The 23,652-nt window shown below is 34.8% G+C and overlaps 1 protein-coding gene across 4 annotated transcripts in view; it reads right to left on the reverse strand.

Moving 5' to 3' along the window:
* Positions 1-23,652, reverse strand: part of NBEA (neurobeachin) — a 664,301-nt gene that overhangs the window by 516,808 nt on the left and 123,841 nt on the right. For all 4 annotated transcript variants that reach the window (XM_068984682.1, XM_068984685.1, XM_068984684.1 and 1 more), the window contains exons 9-10: positions 6,621-6,818; positions 5,869-6,002 (exon numbers count right to left, since the gene is read on the reverse strand). In XM_068984682.1, the coding sequence (XP_068840783.1) occupies positions 5,869-6,002; positions 6,621-6,818 (332 nt within the window). The remainder of the gene's footprint in view (positions 1-5,868; positions 6,003-6,620; positions 6,819-23,652) is intronic.

Genomic DNA, 23,652 nt, shown 5'->3' on the forward strand with positions numbered 1-23,652 from the left:
TTCCAATGAATATTCAGGACTGATTTCCTTTAGGATTGACTGGTTGGATTTCCTCGCTGTCCAAGGGACTCTCAAGAGACTTCTCCAGCACCCCGCTCAAAAGCATCAATTCTTCTGCACTCACCTCCTTTATGGTCCAGCTCTCACATCCATATATGACAACTGGAAAAATTAGCTTTAAATATACAGAATGTTGTTGGGAAATTGTGTCTTTGCTTTTTAATAGTCTGTCTAGGTTTAGGTTTGTCAGAGCTTTCCTTTCAAGGAGCAAGTATCTTTTAATTTCATGGCTGCAGTCACCATGTGCAGTGCTCTTTGAGCCAAAGAAAATAAAATTTGACACTGTTTCTACTTTTCCTCCCATCTATTCCCATGAAGTGATGGGACGGGATGCCATGATCTTAATATTTGAAAGCTGAGTATTAAGTCAGCCTTTTTACTCTCCTCTTTACCCCCATCAAGAGGCTTTTTAGTTCCTCTTAGCTTTCTGCCATTAAAGTGGTATCATCTGCATATCTGAGGTTATTGGTATTTCTCTCAGCAATCTTGATTTCAGTCTGTGCTTTCATCCAGCCTGGCATTTTGCATGATGTACTCTGCATATAAGTTATATAAGCAGAATGACAATATACAGCCTTGGTGTACTCGTTTCCCAATTTGGAGCCAGTCTGCTGTTCCATGTCTAGTTCTAACTGTTGCTTGTTTACCTGCATACAGGTTTCTCAGGAGGCAGGTAAGGTAGTCTGGTATTACTATCTATATAAGAATTTTCCACAGTGTGTTGTGATCCACACAGTCGAAGGCTTTACTGTAGTCAGTGAAGCAGAAGTAGATGTTTTTCTGGAATTCCCTTGCCTTTTCTATGATTCAACAGATAGTGGCAATTTGATCTTTGGTTCCTCTGCCTTTGGTAAATTAAGCTTTTACATCTGGAAGATCTTGGTTCACATACTATTGAAGCCTAGCTTGAAGGATTTTGAGCATCACTTTGCAAACATGTGAAATGAGCACAACTGTACAATAGTTTTAATTCTTTGGCACTGCCTTTCTTTTGGATTGGAATGAAAACTGATCTTCTCCAGTCCTGTGGTCACTGCTGAGTTTTCCAGATTTGCTGGCATATTGAGCCCAGCACTTTAACAGCATCATCTTTTAGGCTTTGAAATAGCCCAGCTGGAATTCCATCAGTTTCACTAGCTTTGTTCAAGTAATGTTTCCAAAGGCCCATTTGACTTCACACTCTAGGATGGCTGTCTCTGGGTGAGTGACCACACTGTCTTGGCTATCCAATAAGACCTTTTTGTCTAGTTCTGTGTATTCTTTCCACCTCTTCTTAATCTCTTCTGCTCCTGTTAGGTCTTTGCTGTTTCTGTTCTTTATTGTGCCCATCTTTGCATGAAGTATCCCCTCAGTATCTCCAATTTTCTTGAAGAGATCTCTAGTCTCTCCCATTCTATTGTTTTCCTCTATTTCTTTATATTGTTCACTTAAGAAGGCTTTCTTCTCTTTCCTTGCTGTTCTCTGGAAGTCTCTTCAGTTGGGTATATCTTTCCCTTTTTCCTTTGCCTTTCGCTTCTCTTCTTTCTATTTGTAAGGGCTCCTCAGACAACCATTTTGCCTTCCTGCATTTCTTTTTTGGGGGATGGTTTAGGTCACCACCTTCTATACAATGCTATGAATCTCTGTCCATAGTTTTTCAGGCACTCTGTCTGCCAGATCTAACCCCTTGAATGTACTTGTCACCTCCACTGTATAATCATAAGTGATTTGATTTAGGTCATACACTGGAGGTTTTCCCTACTTTCTTCAATTTAAGCCTGAATTTTGCAATAAGGAGCTGATTATCTGAGCCAAAGTCACTTCCAGGTCTTGTTTTGCTGACTGTATAGAGCTTCTCCATTTTTGGCTGCAAAGAACATAATCTGACTTCAGTATTGACTATCTGGTGATGTCCATGTGTAGAATCATCTCTTCTGCTATTGGAACAGGGTGTTTGCTATGATCAGTGTGTTCTCTTGCCAAAACTCTTGTTAGTCTTTGCCCTGCTTCATTTTGTAGTCCAAGACCAACCCTGCCTGTTACTCCAAGTATCTCTTTGACTTCATATTTTTGCATTCCAACTCCCTATAATGAAATGGACATCTTTTTTGATGTTAGTTCTAGAAGGTCTTGTAGGTCTTCAAAGAACTATTCAACTTCAGCTCCTTCAGCCTCTGTGGTTGGGGCAGAGACTTGGATTACTGTGATGCTGCACAGTTTGCCTTTGAAACAAATTGAGAGAACTAAGAGCATTTGTCATTTTTGAGACTGCACCCAAGTACTGCATTTTGGACTGTTTGTTGACATGAGGGCTACTCCATTTCTTCTAAGGGATTCTTGCTCACAGTAGTAGATATAACGGTCATCTGAATTCAATTTGTCCATTTTGTTCCATTTTAGTTCACTGATTTCTAACATGTAGATGTTCGCTCTTTCCATCTCCTACTTGTATGCTGTATGCTCAGTTGCTTCAGTTGTGTCCAACCCTTTGCAACCCTACAGACTGTAGCCCACCAGGCTGCTCTGTCTCCTCCTTGATCAGATTCAATTTACCTTGATTCATGGACCTAACAGTCCAGGTTGCTATGAAATATTGTTCTTTACAGCACTGGACCTTACTTTCTCTACCAGACACAGCCACAACTGAGTATCATTTCCACTTCTGCACAGCCTCTTCCTTATTTTTGGAGCTATTTCTCTGTTCTTCCCCAGTAGCATACTGGACACCTATCAACATGGGGGGCTCATCATCCAATGTCATATATTTTTGCCCTTTCATACTGATCATGGAGTTCTTGAGGCAAGAATACGCGAGTGGTTTGCCCCTTTCCAGTGGACCATTTTTGTCAGATGGCAATAATAATAAATAAAACTTGGGGTTTGAATTCAAGTTTTTCTAACTTGAACATCCACACTAGTTAACAACTATAATATGTAGCCTTCATGATAAAACAAAGTCATAAAATTTCTCCTGTACATACAAAGTCTATTTTTAAAGGCTCTAGAAAATAATTTCTTCAATAAATTATTTTAATATTAAGACTTCAATATATACAGTAAAACTCATCAATGATTAGAACAATAATAAATTATAGTGTCAATAGAAGTGAACCTTATATAAACAATAAAATGCTTCATAAATCAGGCTACTGAGTGGAGGAAAGTGCATGAAACTAAGATGTTTTAGCTTGAAACATAAAAGGCAAAGAATTAACTTATTTCAGAGTTTCTCTCAATTTCTCCAAAAAGCAGTCAAGAATTAGACAATATTGCAATTTGGGGCATATATTTATTATATAAAAAGCATTTTCTAAAATGGGCATATATAAAATTTTGTTGAAGATTTTTAAAGTTCAAATAGATTCTCATTCATCGGTGCGTGCCTGCATGTGTGCTAAGTCATTTCAGTCATGTCTGCTACGGCCTGTAGCCAGCTGCGAACCTCTGTCCATGGGATTCTCCAGGCAGGAATACTGGGGTGAGTTGCCAGGCCCTCCTCCGGGGGATCTTCCCAACTTAAGGACAGAACCCACATCTCTTTAAGTATCCCGCACTGGCAGGCAGGTTCTTTATCATTAGCACCATATGGAAAGCCATCCCTATTCAGCTAGAAGTTTAAAGTTAACTAAAAATAAGATAACATATCCTATTTTAAATTCTCATTCATATACATCAATTTAAGATGTAGCCCAAAATTAAGGAATTCTATCAATCCTTGCCCTAAAGCTAACAATTTATGTTCTTCAAGTAGAGGGGTATGTTCCATTTAAAAATTTTTCTCAACATTTTAAAAACTGAAAGACAGTATTACCACCAAAATGGTGGCCCTCCAAACTTTAAATATAACTAAAGACTTCATTACTGATACACACAAATGTCAAAAAGCCAACCTCAGACATCAAGAGCTTTGAAGTAACTAATGAAAAACTATTGGATAAGAACTCAAAATAGCACATAAGTGAACCACACGGGAGGGCTGAAATACATACCCAAAACAGGTATGTATTATTACTGAAATGGAAAGTGATACATATCTTATTATACTTTTTTTATTGGCCATAAACTAAGAACATATATATCACTGAAAAAATTAAAGCTATGGCATGGAAAAATTAACATGAATGATATAAAAGAACTAAAAACAAATCCAAATGAAAATCAGAAAGCTGATCCTTTATACTACCTTTTATCTGTTATAAAATAAATACAATTTAAATATCAAAATATAATACAAACACTAAAATGAGTTTTGAAAACAGGATATGACAAATAATCATGTACTTGGTCCCGGTCCTTAGATGAATGGACCTGTTAAATATAGTTTTAGCACTGAGATTTTATAACTATTCAATAATATAAATTATTATAATCATTTTAAGTATAACATTCAAACTGCATAATCTTTCTAATTTTTCTGCATGAAGTAAATCACTATATTTCAGGTTAAAATAATTATGGACTTAATTCATAAGAAATATTTAAATTACACATGAAGTTTTCTAATTGCTATTTCACTTCTATCTTCTTTTCATAGCACTTACTAGGTTTTAAATTACTGATCATAATGTATCCTAGTTCACTTAGATGATAAAGAACAAAACATTTGCATTTAAGTTAGGACTGGGATTTAAAGTTTCATTTTTCAGCTAAGCTGATCTATTTCTCAATAAAATGATTGAAGATCTCATAGCAAAGTAGTATCTCAGCAGGACATGGCCTCCAGATTCATTTTCACATCAAAATGCTAACCAATACATTATACTGATTTAAAAAAAAAGAAAGAAAAAAAGCATGACCCATGGATGAGAGCTGGGTTTTGTAAATGTACAGGTCAGATTTATATTTAGATTTATACTTTACATAAAGATGGTCCCAATACAGGGACAATATTATGAGCAATATTAAGAGAGAAGTTTGTTAATAGCTAATTTAAATAATTAATATGAAAAATGTTACATTTCAAGAACTCTAAATTTTTCCCCATCTTAATTTCATTTACTAATTTTTCTATCAATTCAAAATTGGATGATCCATAAAGAATCTCATGTATATATGTATATATTAATGAAGCATTTCTACATTACTGTTTAGTAAACTAAATTAATGTTTACTTATATAACTTTCCCTTTAAATTCTACAAACATATACAGAAATAGTTAAACTATCTGTGTAATTCACATTTAACTTATGCCATAAATGATTCTATGAAATAAAGTTAAGTTGGAGTTTAATACATGAGGTATTTAATTTTAAAAAAAAGAAGTTATAAAAATTGCACATGAAATAAATCTAATTAGAAAATTCTGGATATATAAAACATGGATATGCCAGTGGTTAGATTTAGGTTCTCAAACATAGAAAAAAAAGCTAATTTCAATTAATATTGCTCTAGTATTATGATACTAGCATTATACAATAATACTAATATTTAGGATATAAATTATATAACTATTATTAAATACTATTCTTGAGAATAAACTTTACCCTAGTAATTTTGTTTAATTTGACAGGATTTCACCAACAATTCAAACAATGAGCATTCATTTGCAAAGTGAAAGGCCAGGACTGACACTTTTCCTACTTCATATTATAATCACTATGCTATACCTAGTAAGAATATTTTTATCAAGGAAGTCACTCCTTTGTGGTTATAAAATTTGTCAACTTTTTTACTTTGTGTAAATATATCTGCCTTAATCCTAAAGAAACTTTATTAGCATTATAAGGATAAAAACCAATATTATAATATATTTACATAGCACCAAGGGCATCATGCATAATCTAAACAATTAAAAAATACCATAAGTTACATATTGAAAGAAAACTTACCAGACAGTGGTTTCCACTTGACTGTCATTGAGCTGCCGGTTGTCTAGTTGTGCAAAAAGTGGGAAAAGCACTTGAATCCCTCCAATTGAATGAATTGCACTATGAATTGAATGTGTAACTATAGCTTTTACATCCTATGTTCAAAAACAAAAATGTTTATTAAATTTTCTAAAGCATGTTATCACTATTTCCTTGTTTCAAATAACTGTAAGAAAATTAAATAAAATAGATATTTTTAAATCTATTTTTAAATTTTTATATCAAAATTGTATAATTTTATACAAATTTAAAATAAAAATTTGAAATATTTTGATAATCACTTAAATTAAAAGCTTAAGTTGAGAGATTTTAACACTGAAAATATGAGTGTCTAAATCAAAATATATTTTAAAAAAGAGATGCTATTAATAGATACAAAAGCACTCAAATAATTTTTATGTTAGGGGAAAAAATACTTATAGGAAAGTATTTTTATATTTAAAATTATCTATTTACTAATTCACTGATTTTATTTCAAAGGGTAAGAAACAGAAAATGCAACAGAAAAGACAGATTTCCTACTAAGGAGACAAATCCAAGGTAAACTATATTGCCAAATAAAATACAGAAGGCAAAAACACTGTTCAAAGTACTAGAAGACCAAAAAAGAAAAACAAAGAGCAACTGGAGATTTACAGGTAAGCAATGTATAAAAAGTAAAATAAAGACACAGTGTTGATGAGAACATTAAGACTAAGCTACTATTCACCTACCTGGAGCATTAAAGCATGTGGGGAATGCACAAAGATCGATGCATTTTCCTTTGGTGATGATTCCAGGCATAGTTGAGCATCAGTGGCTTTAGCATTATATGTAAATGCAATACTACTTGCAAGCTTCCCATCATACAGAACCTGTTTATGATGTTCTGCTAAATGAATATCACTTTCAGACTTAAACTTGAAGGTGCTCTGAAAAAATAAAACTTAAGTTAAACACTCTTTAAATGAAACATACTAAAAATCTCAAGTTTTAAAGCAGAGAAAAACTTAAGATAAACTAAGATAAACAATTTGTTGTGACATTTCCATGTGTTGGGTACTTGTCAGTGGCATTATTTTGTTATTCTCACCTCAGTTCTATGAGTTACAGTTTATTATGCTAATAAACACACTCAAACCTTCACGTTATCATTTTTACTAAAATTTTGATCATATATAGAATAATTTTATTAAGATATTATAAGGTCTGCTGCTGCTGCTAAGTTGCTTCAGTCATGTCCGACTCTGTGTGACACCATAGACGGCAGCCCACCAGGCTCCCCCGTCCCTGGGATTCTCCAGGCAAGAACACTGGAGTGGGTTGCCATTTCCTTCTCCAATGCATGAAAGTGAAAAGTGAAAGTGAAGTTGCTCAGTCATGTCCGACTCTTGGCAACCCCATGGACTGCAGCCTACCAAGGTCAGATGGTATTAAATGTAAATAGGCTCTTACTTCAATAATTCATAACATAAACTTAAATTTTTCTTGTTAACACTTTCAAAAGCATGTATAGAAGTAAACAGTGCCCGGCACATGAACTATTAATATAGAAACAAGGCTATCGGTTGAGACTAAAAAATGTTTATTCATAAAAATGTCTTTATTACAAAAAGTATATCAAGATAGTGATATCAACGCTACTCCACAAAAAATCACAATAGCCATGTCAAAACCCAGAAGAAAAGTTCATATTATCACTTTAAATGAAGGACAAGAAATAAAGGACTACAATAAGAAAAGTACGGTTAGAAACAGTTAAAATTTCTCTGCAGGTGTATGAAACTGACAATGATAAATACATTTAACCTTTGCAAAAATCACATATTAGTATCCTATCACTTCATGGCAAATAGATGTGGAAACAATGGAAACAGTGACAGATTTCCTTTTCATGGGCTCCAAAATCACTGCAGATGGTGACTGCAGCCATGAAATTAAGACACTTGCTCCTTGGAAGAAAAGCTATGACAAACCTGGACAGTATATTAAAAAGCAGAGACATTACTTTGCCAACAGAGGTCCGTCTAGTCAAAGCTATGGTTTTTCCAGTAGTTATGTTTGCATGTGAGAGTTGGACCATAAAGAAGTCTGAGCACTGAATAATCAATGCTTTTGAAATGTGGTGCTGGAGAAGACTCTTGAGAGTCCCTTGGACTGTGAGGATACCAAACCAGTCAATTCTAAAGGAAATCAGTCCTGAATGTTCATTGGAAGGACTGATGTTGAAACTGAAACTCCAATACTTTGGCCACATGATGCCAAGAACTGACTCATTGGAAAAGACCCTGATGCTGGGAAAGATTGAAGGTAGGAGGAGAAGGGGACGACAGAGGATGAGATGGTTGGATGGCATCACCGACTCAATGGTCATGAGTCTGAGTAAGCTCCTAGAGTTGGTGATGGCCTGGAGTGCTTCAATCCATGGGATCACAAAGAGTTAGACACAACTGAGCAACTGAACTGAACTGCATGCAGATCAAACATGTCAGGACAAATTTAGCCAATTATCTACAGTTTCTGAACTACTACTGAAAGAGTCTTACTAACTTGAACCTGGATGCAAATCATTCATTATTAGCATGCCAGAAGACAGGAGCAGCATGAAAAATGAAAACTATGTGTATGTCGCTATAGATGGTACCCTTACTTTTTAAATGTATGCATGTCTATATATTTGAATATTAGACATAAGGTAAGAAAATGTCACTATTTTGGATCAGATCTTTCACTATCTTCTCAAATAAATGGGATGTAGAACATTATCTCTCATCTCAATGTTTCCTAATTTAATCGCTTTTATAACTCACAGATTCATACAAGATAGAGGTAACAGGTAAATTAAAATATATCTGAATCAAAGACTCTACTTCAATTCCTAATGTACTAAAGAATAGGTGATAATTATAACAGGAAATTGAAACAAAAAATTCTTTAAAAAATATTTTAATACATATTTGAGCTACTGGCAATATAAAATACATGTAATTGCCTCCTTCACTGATTGCCTTGGTGTTATAAAATAAATACTTTAATATGAATGTTAATAAAATCATAAATGGTCAAAATGTTTAACATCTGAACATTTTTAAGATGCTATTTAAAAAAATTATCGGAGTATAGTTGATTTAAAATGTTGTATTAGTTTCTGCTACACGTCCACTTTTTAAAATACATTCTTCCTATATAGGTCATTATGGAGCATTGAGAAGAGTTTCCTGTGCTATACAGTAGGTCCTTATTAGTTATCTATTTTATATATAGCAAAGTGTATCAATCTCAACATTTGTGTTTTTAACACCTTTTAAGAGTAAGATTTAACAAATATGTTAGAATTTTGACCTATTTTGTGGACCAAAGATCAAAAGCACTATTAATTATTTTAGAGTAAAGCAAAAGAGCTAACTTGTAGAAAGGAGAAGGCGATGGCACCCCACTCCAGTACTCTTGCCTGGAAAATCCCATGGACAGAGGAGCCTGGTAGGCTGCAGTCCATGGGGTCGTGGAGAGTCGGACACGACTGAGCGACTTCACTTTCATGCACTGGAGAAGGAAATGGCAACCCGCTCCAGTGTTCTTGGCTGGAGAATCCCAGGGACGGAGGAGCCTGGTAGGCTGCCATCTATGGGGTCGCACAGAGTCGGACACAACGGAAGTGACTTAGCAGCAGCAGCAACTTATAGAAATAAAATTATTTAATTGACGGAATCTGGGAGAAGAGTACACAGAACACTGAGACACTGGGGAAGCTGACCAAATAAGTAAAGACTAAAGGAGCTGGATAAGAGAAAGGCAAACTGTAGGACAATCACGTAGAGAAGTGATGTCTCCTTATGATGATAATAATATACCAAGAAAAGCAATATGTAAAGGATGGAAATAGCAACTGGAAAAAGACCAACATATGCTCTTAGTAGAGGCTACCTTATGATTTTTTTAAAAATTTGACAACAAAAGCAAATATTAACAACAAAAGCAAATATTAACAAGTGGGACTACATCAAACTACAAAGCTTCTGCACAGCAACAAAGGAAACAATAAAAAAAAAATGAAAAGGAAACCTACCAAACTAGGAGAGAGTGAAAGTGAAAGTGAAGTCTCTCAGTCGTGTACGACTCTTTGCGACCCCATGGACTGTAGCCTAACAGGCTTCTCCATCCATGGGATTTTCTAGGCAAGAGTACTGGAGTGGGTTGCCATTTCCTTCTCCAGGAGATCTTCCCAACCCAGGGATTGAACACAGGTCTCCCGCATTGTAGGCAGACGCTTTACCGTCTAAGCTACCAGGGAAGTAAACTAGGAGAGAATATCTACAAATCATATGTCTGACAAGGGGTTAATATATAAAATATAAAAGTAACTCACACAACTCAACAGCAAAGAAACAATTCATTTAAAACACAGGCAGAAGATGTGAACACATATATTTTTTCTGAGTAAGATGTAAAATAGATAGCCCAAAGGTACATGAAAAGGTACTCAAAGTCACTAACCATCAGAGAAACACAAATCAAAACCACAATGAAGAGTATTATCAGAAAAACAAGAGATAATAAATGTTGGTGAGGGTGTATAGAAAGGCAGAGAATAACAAGGATGTTCACGTCCAAAGATAAATAAATGAACAAAGAAAAAGTGGGATATATGTACATTGGAATGTTAGTCATAAACAAAGTATGGTATCTTGCCATTTACAACAATGTGCATCGGCCTTAAGAGCATTATAAAAAGTAAAATAAGTCAGATAGGAAAAAGTTAAATATTATATGATCTCACTTGTGTGTGGTACCTAAAAGAAAAAAAAAAAAAACAAACAAACAGAAAGCTCACAGATACAGAGAATAGATAGATGGTTTGCCAGAGATAAAGGAGGTAATGTTGGTGTTCAGTCACTAAGTCATGTCTGATGCTTTGTGATCCCATGGGCTGCAGTACACCAGGCTCCTCTGTCCTATACTATCTCCCGGAATTTGCTCAAATTCATTTCCATTGGGTTGGTGATGCTATCTAACCATCCCATCCTCTGCCATCCCTGTTTCCTTTTGCCTTCAATCCTTCCCAGTATCAGGGTATTTTCCAATGAGTCAGCTCTTCCCTTCAAGCAGCCAAAGTATTGAGGAGTTTCAGCTTCAGCAATGAATATTCAGAGTTGATTTTCCTTTAGGATTGATTGGTTTGATCTTGCTGTCCAAGGGACTTCTCAAGTAAGAGTCTTCTCCAACACCACAATTCGAAAGCAGTTCTTCAGTGCTCAGCCTTTTTTAGGGCTTCCCAGGTGGCGCTAGTGGTAAAGAATCTACCTGCCAATGCAGGAGATGTAAGAAACACAGGTTCGATCCCTGAGTTGGGAAGACACCTTAGAGGAGGAAATGGCAACCCACTCCCATATTCTTGTGTGGAAAATCCCATGGACAGAGGAGCCTGGAGGGCTACAGTTCACAGTGTTGCCAAGAGTCAGACATGACTGAAGCAATTAAGCACAGCCCTTTTTATGGTCCAACTCTCACATCCTTACATGATTAATGGAAAAACTGGAGCCCTGACTATATGGATCTTTGTCAACAGAGTGATGTTTGCTTTTAATATGCTTTCTAGGTTTGTCATACCTTTCCTTTCAAGGAGCAATCATCTTTTAATGTCCTGGCTGCAAGTCATGGTCTACAGTGATTCTGGAGCCCAACAAAATAAAATCTGTCACTGCTTTCATTGTTTCCCCTTCTACTTGCCATGAAGTGATGGGACTGGACACCATGATCTTAGTGTTTTTTTTTTTAACTTTGAGTTTCACGAATTTGGGGGGTGGCTAAATTGCTGAAAATGGTGAAAAGGAATAAACTTCCAGTTATAGAATAGGAATGTAATATACAGCAGGGTGACAGTATATGGTATATTTTAAAGTTGCTAGAAGAAAAGATTTTAAAAGTTTTCATTACACACATACAAAATTTGTAACTATGATGATGGATGTTAACTAGAACTTATTGTGGTGATCATGTTGCAATATACTCAAAATATACAATCATGTTGTACACCTGAAACTAACATATTTCAGTTGTATGTTAATTTTTCTAAGTTAAAAAAAGGGAAAAAAAGGTTTTGTAGAGATTTATACAGCAAACAAAAGATGAGATCATGAGTAGAATTAAGATTCTTCTGCACAAACTTATGTACTGGGCGTGCATATTTCGGCTATCTTGAGTATCATCGGTAACTGCTGATTTTTCAATTGTTCTGTTGTAGCCAGAACCAGTGGGAAATATCTAAAAGCGTCACCAGAATTATTGTTCATTATGAAGCATTAGTCAATATAAGGTAGGTCTATCCTAACCCTATTCCCAAATATCTTATAAAACATTTTACCTAGGAAGCATGTACCCAATGAGGGGATTATTCTGATGTTCTAGTTTTTCATATTTGCTTTGTTTTCTTTTAAGCACAGCTTCCTAAAGGAGATTTTGCTTCCTAATCACAGACTTTGCTTATTAGTGCTTTTTAAATATAAAATATGGGCAATTCTGACAAATCTATATAAAAACTTTTCTTTAGCTAGTAAATCAAATACAAATAGGCCCATTGGATGATTTTCTGCTAGTTTCATTCAGTTCAGTTCAGTTTAGTCGCTCAGTTGTGTCCGACTCTTTGCGACCCCCTGAATCGCAGCACGCCAGGCCTCCCTGTCCATCACCATCTTCCGGAGTTCACTCAGACTCACGTCCATCGAGTCGGTGATGTCATCCAGCCATCTCATCCTCTGTCGTCCCCTTTTCCTCCTGCCCCCCATCCCTCCCAGCATCAGGGTCTTTTCCAATGAGTCAACTCTTCGCATGAGGTGGCCATAGTACTGAAGTTTCAGCTTTAGCATCATTCCTTCCAAAGAAATCGCAGGGCTGATCTACTTCAGAATGGACTGGTTGGATCTCCTTGCAGTCCAAGGGACTCTCAAGAGTCTTCTCCAACACCACAGTTCAAAGGCATCAATTCTTCGGCGCTCAGCTTTCTTCACAATCCAACTCTCGCATCCATACATGACCACTGAAAAACCATAGCCTTTACTAAACGGACCTTTGTTGGCAAAGTAATGTCTCTGCTTTTTAATATGCTATCTAGGTTGGTCGTAACTTTTCTTCCAAGGAGTAAGCGTCTTTTAATTTCATGGCTGCAGTCACCATCTGCAGTGATTTTGGAGCCCAAAAAGATAGTCTGACACTGTTTCCACTGTTGCCCCATCTATTTGCCATGAAGTGATGGGACCAGATGCCATGATCTTAGTTTTCTGAATGTTGAGCTTTAAGCCAGCTTTTTCACTCTCCTTTTTCACTTTCATCAAGAGGCTTTTTAGTTCCTCTTTACTTTCTGCCATAAGGGTGGTGTCATCTGCATATCTGAGGTTATTGATATTTCTCCCAGCAATCTTGATTCCAGCTTGTGCTTCTTCCAGCCCAGTGTTTCTCATGATGTACTCTGCATAGAAGTTCAATAAGCAGGGTGACAATACAGCTTTGACATACTCATTTTCCTATTTGGAACCAGTCTGTTCTTCCATGTCCAGTTCTAACTGTTGCTTCCTGACCTGTATATAGGTTTCTCAAGAGGAAGGTCAGGTGGTCTGGTATTCCCATCTCTTTCAGAATTTTCCACAGTGTACTGTGATCCACACAGTCAAAGGCATTGGCATAGTCAATAAAGCAGAAATAGATGTTTTTCTGGAACTCTCTTGCTTTTTCCATGATCCAGCAGATGTTAGCAATTTGATCTCTGGTTCCTCTGCCTTTTCTAAAACCAGCTTGAACATCTGGAAGTTCACGGTTCACGTATTGCTGAAGCCTGGCTTGGAGAATTTTGAGCATTACTTTACTACCGTGTGAGATGAGTGCAACTGTGTGGTAGTTTGAGCATTCTTTGGCATTATATCTACTACTGTGGGCAGGAATCCCTTGGAAGAAATGGAGTAGCCATCATGGTGAACAAAAGAGTCTGAAATGCAGTACTTGGATTCAGTCTCAAAAATGACAGAATGATCTCTGTTTGTTTCCAAGGCAAACCATTCAATAGCAAAATAATCCAAGTCAATGCCCCAACCAGTAACACTGATGAAGCTGAAGTTGAACGGTTTTATGAAGACCTACAAGACCTTTTAGAACTAACACCCAAAAAAGAGGTCCTCTTCACTATACGGGACTGGAATGCAAAAGTAGGAAGTAAAGAAACACCTGGAGTAACAGACAAATTTGGCCTTGGTATACAGAATGAAGCAGGGCAAAGGCTAATAGAATTTTGCCAAGAGAACACACTGGTCATAGCAAACATCCTCTTCCAACAACACAAGAGAAGACTCTACACATGGACATCACCAGATGGTCAACACAGAAATCAGACAGATTATATTCTTTGCAACCAAAGATGGAGAAGCTCTACGCAGTCAGCAAAAACAAGACCAGGAGCTGACTGTGCCTCAGATCATGAACTCTTTATTGCCAAATTCAGACTTAAATTGAAGAAAGTAGGGAAAACCACTAGACCATTCTGGTATGACCTAAATCAAATCCCTTATGATTATACAGTGGAAGTGAGAAATAGATTTAAGGGACTAGATCTGATAAATAGAGTGCCTGATGAACTATGGACTGAGGTTTCATTAGGATCCTTCATATACAGTATTGCTAATAGACTCATTTTTTTCTTCAGCTCCAACAGATATCATTCTTCCAATGTGAATTAATATAAATAATGTTTATTCATAAATGTTTATTCAAAATAGTAGAATGCATTAACTAACAATGACTATAAACAACATGCTACCTAGTGTTCACTCATAATCAAGCATTTTAATTTAAAAATGTATCTAAAAATACATCCAACACCAGCAAAAACAAGGCAAATTTGTTAACTCTCTTTTTATGAGCTTTCAACATAAATTCATATTTTAAAAATTTATTTTCCTAAATAAAATTCTATGCTTATGGAACAAAAATAATTACTAGTCTTGAAATACCTAGAAAATAGAAATTATAAGTATAAATAAATGTACTTCAAAAATTCTCTAAAAAGGCAGCATGTAAAAATGTTAAATGTTATACAATCCTCAAATTGTCTCTTAACATGTCAAAGTGTGAAGATATAAGTTACACAACTTCCTAATTCTGATGAGCTGTCATATTCACTGTTCTTAACGCAGAATGACATGAGCGTGTGACCCTTTGGAGGAGAGAGGAGGTAAGTAACACAGATAGTAAAACTCTGGAGGAAAGAGTAGGCAAAAATTGTTTTTAGAGCACACACACTGCTGTATCGAAAATTTTGTAGAATTTGAACCTGAAATTCTTTTCAAAGAGCAAGATAAACCAAAGTCTCAGCATGTAACCGGAATTCATGTTGGAAAACCCACACTTTATTGATGCCAAAGTTAAGACAGTTTTAAGTTTACCATGCTATTCCACCTAGAATTTCCAGTGGAAATTCAAGCTTCAAGAACAGCTTACAAATATTCAATTAACTATAATCTATTATTACATAATGTTAAACTTCTGACATTGTACTTATCTTATCTGTAAAATAGCCCATCTTGGTAAAGACTGCAATAGCGATCTTTGCTTTCTTAGAAAGCTCCACTAAAAGTTGAGTGAGTTATTGCAGCCACTTCGGAAACTGGTATGGAGTTTTCTCCAAAAATTAAAGCCAAAACTTCCATGTGGGCTAGCAACTCCACTTCTGGATATTTATCCAAAGAAAACAAGAACACTAACTAGAAAAGATATACACAGCCCCACATTCACTGCAATATTGTTTACTTTAACCAATACATGGAAGCAAACTAAGTATTCATTGAAAGATGAATGAATAAAGATAAGATGGTATTAATTATTTCATGGGGTTGCAGAGTCAGACACGACTGAGCAACTGAAATGAACTGAATTATTCAACTATAAAAAAGAAGGAAATCTTGCTATATACAACATGGATGGACCGTTAGGGGATTGAAAGTGAAAGTGTATCCATGCTCAGTCATATCCGACTCTTTGCGACTCCTTGTGACCCTATGGACTGTAGCCCAGCAGGTTTCTCTGTTCATGGAAATCTCGAGGCAAGAATTCTGGAGTGGGTTGCCATTCCCTTCTCCAGGGGATCTTCCTGACCCAGAGATCAAATCAAGGTCTCCTGCACTGCAGGCAGATTCTTTATCATCTGAGACACCAGGAAAGCCCCTTAGAGTATTAAGTCAAGTGAAATAAATCAGAGAAAAACAAACATTACTCACACGGAGAATCAAAAATTGAGGCCTACGTACAGAGAATCAACTAGTGATTGCCAGAGGTAAGTGTAAGGGATGGGGAAAGTGGATGAAGGTAGTCGAAGAGCACAAACTTTTAGTTACAAGATAAATAAGTTTTGGGTATACAATATATAGAATGTTGATTATAGTTAATAACAGTATACTTGAAAGCTCCTGAGAGTAGATTTTAAAAGTTCTCAATACAAACAAAAATCAATTATCCTTACTGTGATAAATCGTGCAATAATATACATATATCAAATCATTATGCTCTACAAGTTAAACTAAGAAATTTGTTGTTATTGTCTAGTCACTAAGTCATGTCTCACTCTTTGCAACCCCATGGACTGTAGCCCACCAGGCTCTGTTGTCCATCCATGGGATTGTCCAGGCAAGAATACTACAGTGGGTTGCTATTTCCTTCTCCAAGGGATCTTTCTAACTCAGGGATTGAACCTACACCTTCTGCTTGGCAGGTGGATTCTCTACCACTGTGCCACCAGGGAAACCCAAACTAAGAGAAGTTATGTATCAATTACATTTCAATAAAACTGGACAAAAAGCTTTAAAAATTAAAAAAGAATATCATATTGTCTGTACAGTACAATGGAGTTAAAAGCTGTAGCTTCAAAACCAGTTAGGCTTGCATCTGAATCTCAACTCTATCACCTATAGTTGTATGACCACCCACAAGTTATTTGCCTTTCATCTGCTACACACCCAACACACAAAATATTATAAATAAAGCACTATAAACAATACCTGGTACTTTTAAAGCCAAATGGTAGCTGCTATTATCACTATATCCTTTTCTACTTAATATTATACATCTTCTATGTTAATTTTTCTTAAACATTACTCATAAAACATTCACCATAAACTTTATAGTAATGGCAGAATGTGTGGATGACAGTGGAATTCAGGTAACTGACATAGCTGCTAATTAAGCAAAATTTCACTGAGTAGAACCTTAATCAATCAAACTGGAATTACTTAACACGAATATGAGAAAATGTGTCACAACACTGCTGAATGCAAGAAAACTGTTTATCTAATTATTATATGAGCAGAGGCATGTTATTTTCTAACACTAATCTCTGAAACCTTCACAGGCATCAAAAATATAGTCATTTTTCATTGAATTTATGTTAGGATAACATACATATGACAAAACCTATTCCTTTCCCCAGACTCATTATGTGACAAATGTTGCTGATATTAACATAGTAATGATATTCCAATATTCAAGGAATCATTTTTCCTGATATATAATTAAGAGAATATTTCTACTTGTATAATGTACAATGATTTTCTCTTCAAAATGAATAAATAGTCCATCTGAATTCATTAAAAAATTAGCATCCAAACTCTAATATCTCCAAACTTCTCAAGGCAAATAAATAGGATTAAACCATTTTCTGCTAGCAATTTTTTGATAATTCCACATGAAAGGAAATTATGTTGATATTCAAAGCCTCATCAACTTGGTTTCAGCTTACGGTAATCACTCTCACATTCTACCACAAATCACTCTATCTACTCTCTATTCTGCTTTGCAGTCACACCTGATTATGGAACAATCCATAAACATATCCCTTGCTTCCATCTCTTCATTCATGCCCACTGTCCTGCTCTGCCTCTTAAATTTACTTTTTTCAAGAACCCTAAAAAATATATTTCTCTATGAAGAGTTCCTAAATCTTCTTTAGCTGGAATTAATCATCATTCTACGAAATGTTAATAGTATCTGCATTATACTTTCTTTGTGGTATATACATACAAATTTTAATTACAAATGTTTACATGTGGAATTATTCTCATAAATAAAGTAGAAGCTTACTCATTTTTAACCCCAAAGCTTAGAACGGTTCATTGAATAAAACAATTATTTAATATATGATTTAATTTTACTCAACTACATGCCCTGCATGCATGCACGCTAAGTCGCCTTAGTCATGTCCGACTCTTCGCGACCCTGTGGACTGTATGTAGTCTGCCAGGCTCCTTCATCCATGGTGTTCTCCAGGCAAGAATACTGGAGTGGGTTGCCATTTCCTCCTCCTGGGGATCTTCCCACCCAGGAATCGAACCAACGTCTCTTATGTCTCCTGCATTGGCAGGCAGGTTCTTTACTACTAGCGCCAGCTGGGAAGCCCATCACATGCCCTACAATCATGATTACCAGTCCCTGATAAACAAGAATGTAGAGAAAATAAAAGATTATATAGTCACAACTGTGCCAACAAAAAAGGCAAATGAATTAGCATAGAATATTTCAATGAATGAAGTGAAGACAGTACTTCAACATAGCTGAAAATGACCCAACCAATCAAATCCTAAAATTACGACAAAATATGAAATTAGCATAAGTGCCAAGTAAGAATCATTAAGTATAGATATGAAATCACTCATGTCCTTTGTCCTACACTGAACTTTTAATGAATTTAAGTAAATTTAAGTAAAAAGTTATTCAAAAGTTATGCACTGAATATTTAATGAATTTAAGTAAATTTAAGTAAAAAGTTATGCAGAACACTAGAGATACCACTCTGGCTCATAATCACTACTTTTAAAAATCAATTTTTGTGAAGCAGTTTGGTGATACTTCTTACACTTTTTTGCTTGTTTTTTGGGGGGAGTATAATTATGTATCATACCTATGTATCATAGGTATCATTATAACTGTGATGCTTATGAACTCAGACCATATGGTTTCTAAAAATAATGACTGAAATAAAATACTGCAAATGTATAAATAGCTTCTCCATGTCTGCATTTTAACATTGCTGAAATATATGAACATTCCATTATCAAATAATAAACCTTTACTTCCATTTTGTTCACAGAGCTTTCAAAGTAATCAGAAATGTTTAATATAGTCTCATGAAAGTTATAAAATTTTGGGAGGGGAAATATACTGTAAGATGTCTAATAAAACCTAGCCTTACTTGGGGAAAAAATGGTCTTAATTTTTTCAGTTTGTTAGACAAATATCATTATTTTGTAGTTTGGCTTATAGCAGCAAAACAATTTCATATCACAATTAATTGCATCATATTTTTAAAATATGATCCAATTTAAGTGACTGTAAACATATAATCAATCATGTAAATGTAATTCTCTTGTTCAGTTCAGTCGCTCAGTTGGGTTCAGATCACTACCAACTAGTCAAACAATAAGCTGATCTATGCATAAATATAAATATTTATTGCATTATTACTTTAAGAAGCATTTTTTAAAAGAGTATTATATAAATGGTATGAGTAGAATGGGGATGAGAACAAGGAATGACTGTGAATAGGCATGTCAGATCTTTCTAGGGTGGTGGTAATGTTCTAAAATTGGATTGTGGTGATGTTTGCACAACTCTATGAACGTACATAAAATAATCTGTATATTTAAGATGAGAGATTGCAAATTATACTTCAATAAAACTGCTACATATGTTAACAAAAAAAAACATTCAAGAACATTTTGCACTAATTCTTTTAAAAGGGGGATTCCCTTGTGGCTCAGCTGGTAAAGAATCCGCCTGCAATGTGGGAGAGCTGGCTTTGATCCCTGGGTTGGGAAGAGCCCCTGGAGAAGGGAAAGGCTATTCACTCCAGTACTCTGGCCTGGAGAATTCCATGGACTGTATAGTCTACGGGATCGCAAAGAGTCAGACACGACTGAGCAACTTGCACTTTCACTTTCATTCTCAAAGGAGTGACATATGATGCAGCTTTCTTAAATATGGAACACTTCAGTATAATATTTCAATATGGAACATTACATGTAAAAAGAGGACAATATACATTCTTTTCTAGGACACATGGAATGACTAGCAAAAAGAACATATCTGGGTTCATAAAACAAACTTCAGCAAATTTCCAAAGACTAAAATCATATGAATGAAATGTATATATTCCTTGAAAAGTAAAATTAAAAAGCATTCCAAGAAATATAAAATATGAATCCTCTGACATTTGTTTAAAAATCTGTATTTGTAAGTTTTAATTTCTATATAGAGAACACTGTAGGCTGGAACTTCAATGGTGAGTTCTTACAGATACTGAAGAGAAAATTAAAAAAGGAAAACTGAAAATGACACTAAAGTAAGCCATGTAGTCAATAAACAAACAAACCACAATATGTGAACAAGGAAGTAATACCCAGACATGCAACAATGTACTACCTAAAAATGTCTGCTTTCCAACCAAACATCGAGAGAGAAAGAAAGTAACTGGAAACTATGACACATATATGGAAAAAAGAAGCAGGCGACAGAAAGGGCTAGTGAGAGCAGCCCAGATGTCAGATTTAACAGAAAAAGATTTCAAAGAAGCCATTAAAAATATGTTCAAAGAAATAAAGGAAACCTCAATCAGAGAAGTAAATACAGTTATGACAAGGTCACATTAACAGACAGTATCAATTAAGAGAGAGACACTGATATATAGGAAAGTGAAGCGAATAAATTTTAAGGGTTCTAATCACAGGAAATTTTTTGTCTTTTTAATTTTTTTCTATTCATATCTGTATCAGAAGATGGATATTAGCTGAATCTATTATGATAGTAATTTCACAATCTATTTAATCAAATCACCATGATGTATGCCTTAAACTTACTCAGTGAGGTATGCCAGATACTTCTAAATAAAACTGGAAAAAATGAATAAAATTAGTATTTTATTAAAATAACAGTAAAATTTATATTTTAAAATAGTAATACAATTAAAATTTCACATTATTTCTTAAAAGAGAGAAAAATACTATAAAAACAATCCAAATGGAAATTCTGAAGTTGAAAAGTATAACTGAATTGAAAAATTCTACAGAGGGTGTGAACAGTAGATGTGAAAAATCAGAAGTAAGAATTAGCAAATATAAAATAAATACTGATTATACAATCCAAAAATCAGAGATGAAAAATACTGAAGAATGATCAAAGTCTCAGAAAAATGGAGGAAACAAGTATATGAACATATGAAGAATGAGAATATCAGAGGTAGACAGAAAGAGAAAAGAGAGGCAAATATTCAAAACCTTAATGGATAGAAGTTACCAATTTATTGAAAAGCACTGTATTTATTACCCATTTGGCAAGCCCATGAACTTGAAGAAGAATTAAAGCAAAGAAATCTGCTAACAGAAAAATCGTACATAGTAATGCTGAAAAACAAGGAGAAAATCTTAAAAGCAGCAAGAGAAAAATGACTATTTACTTAAAAGAGAACAATAGTAACATCAACAGCAAACTTCTCATCTGAAAAAACGGAGGCCAGAACATAGCGGAATAAAACATTCAAAGTATTCAATGGAAAAAAATAAAAATCAACCAAAAATTTATATCCAGCAATCTAAAAGGAAAACAAGATACATGGCCAAGTAAATAAAAACTGATATAATGTGGTATTAGCTGATCTCAGTTCAGTTCAGTCGCTCAGTCATGTCAGACTCTTTGCGACCACATGAACTATAGCATGCCAGGCTTCCCTGTCCGTCACCAGCCCCACTGGAGCTTGCTCAAACTCATGTCCGTCGAGTCGGTGATGCCATTCAACCATCTCATGCTCTGTCATCCCCTTCTCCTCCTACCTTCAATCTTTCCCAGCATCAGGGTCTTTTCCCATGAGTCAGTTCTTTGCATCAGATGGCCAAATTACTGGAGTTTCAGCTTCAACATCAGTCTTTCCAATGAATATTCAGGACTGATTTCCTTTAGGATGGACTGGTTGGATCTCCTTGCAGTCCAAGGGACTCTCAAGAGTCTTCTCCAACACCACAGTTCAAAAGCGTCAATTCTTCAGCACTCAGCTTTCTTTATAGTTCAATTCTCACATCCATACATGACTACTGGAAAGCCTTAGCTTTGACTAGACAGACTTTTGTTGTCAAAATAATGTCTCTGCTTTTAATATGCTAAGGAGCAAGCATCCTTTAATTTCATGAATTTCATAAACACAAGAAATAACAAAAAAAGTCTTTCAAGCTAAAAGTAAAGGGCTCAGACAGCAATTTGAACAGACATGAAAAACAATGAGCATCAAGTAGTCATGTAGTTAAAAAACATGGTAAAAATGCATATTTATTCTCCTTTATTCCCTCTTAATTGATTTGAAAGCAATTTTATAAAATATATATACATTATGTATGCTTTTGCCTATAACATAAAAATGTAATACATTTGCTAATAACAACATAAAGGAGGAGGGTGGAAAAGCCATATTGAGCTAATGAAGTAAGTTTAGGTGATAAATGAACAAACGAGGGAATCATAAATAAAAAATGAACTTAATATAACAAAATCTATAAACCAGTTACTTTTCCTCTCTTGACTTCCTTGAAAGACATTTAAGTATATAATATAATAATTAAACTAATGTAATGTTGGGTTTGTAACCAACATTGTAGTATGTACTATGTATAACAATTTAACACAAAAAGCAAAAAACACAATAGACCTATAAAAGTAACATTTCTATATCTCACAGGAATTAAGTTGGTATAAACCTGAAGCTAATTCTAAGTTAAAATTTAAGTGGCAAGTACTATAGCAAACATTAAATAAATAAGGCCAAAAAAAAAAGTAAAAAAACAAATGAAAATGCTACAGTAAAAAAAATATTCATTTAATTCAAAATAAAGCAATAAAGAAGGAATAAAGGAATCAAAAGAACATAATGCATAGGTAACAAATATAATGACGAATGTAAATTCAACTATATCAGTAAAATTAAACGTGAATGGAAAAACAATATGCTCAAAAGAGAATATTATTAGACAGGATAATAAAACAAGACCTACAATGTGTTGCCTATAGGAGACATACTTCAGAATCAAAGTTGAAAATGGATTCAAAATAAAAAGAAAGGGAAACTTTATCAATAAATCACAAGCTCCAATGACTGTGCTAATGGCAGAGAGAAACACTTCAAAACAAAACATATTACTAGATATAGAGAAACATTTAATAATAATAAAAGAGTCAAACCATCAGGAAAATAATATATGCGGACCTAACAACCACACACCAAAATACATGAAGAACTTGACAGGTAAAAAGAAAGAAATAGAAAAGTTGATAGTAACAGACAAAAAGTTCATTCCCAACTTGAATAGTGGAGAGAACAACTAGGCAGAAGTCAGCAAAGAAAGAGAAGACTTGAACAAAAATATTAAGACTAAGAATTACAGGAAAAATTAATAAATAGAGAACAAGAAAAACAAACAGCAGAGAAAAATGCAACAAAACCAAAAAAGCTGATTCTTTGTAAAGATCAAAAGTGACAAACCTGTACCTAGACTAATTATTCTGTTAATATCATCTCAAGAGGTGATCATCTTAATAAACACAGAAGTATTTGACAAAATCCAGTACCCTTTTATTTTAAACTGTCCAGCAAAACAGGAACAGAATGAAGTTATCCCATTCTGATAAAAAGCATCAACAGAAACTTCACAGATAACAACATATTTAATGCTAAAATCTGAAAGTTTTCCCACTAATATC

Source organism: Capricornis sumatraensis, chromosome 12 (assembly GCF_032405125.1).
Source record: "Capricornis sumatraensis isolate serow.1 chromosome 12, serow.2, whole genome shotgun sequence".
Lineage (NCBI taxonomy): Eukaryota > Metazoa > Chordata > Mammalia > Artiodactyla > Bovidae > Capricornis > Capricornis sumatraensis.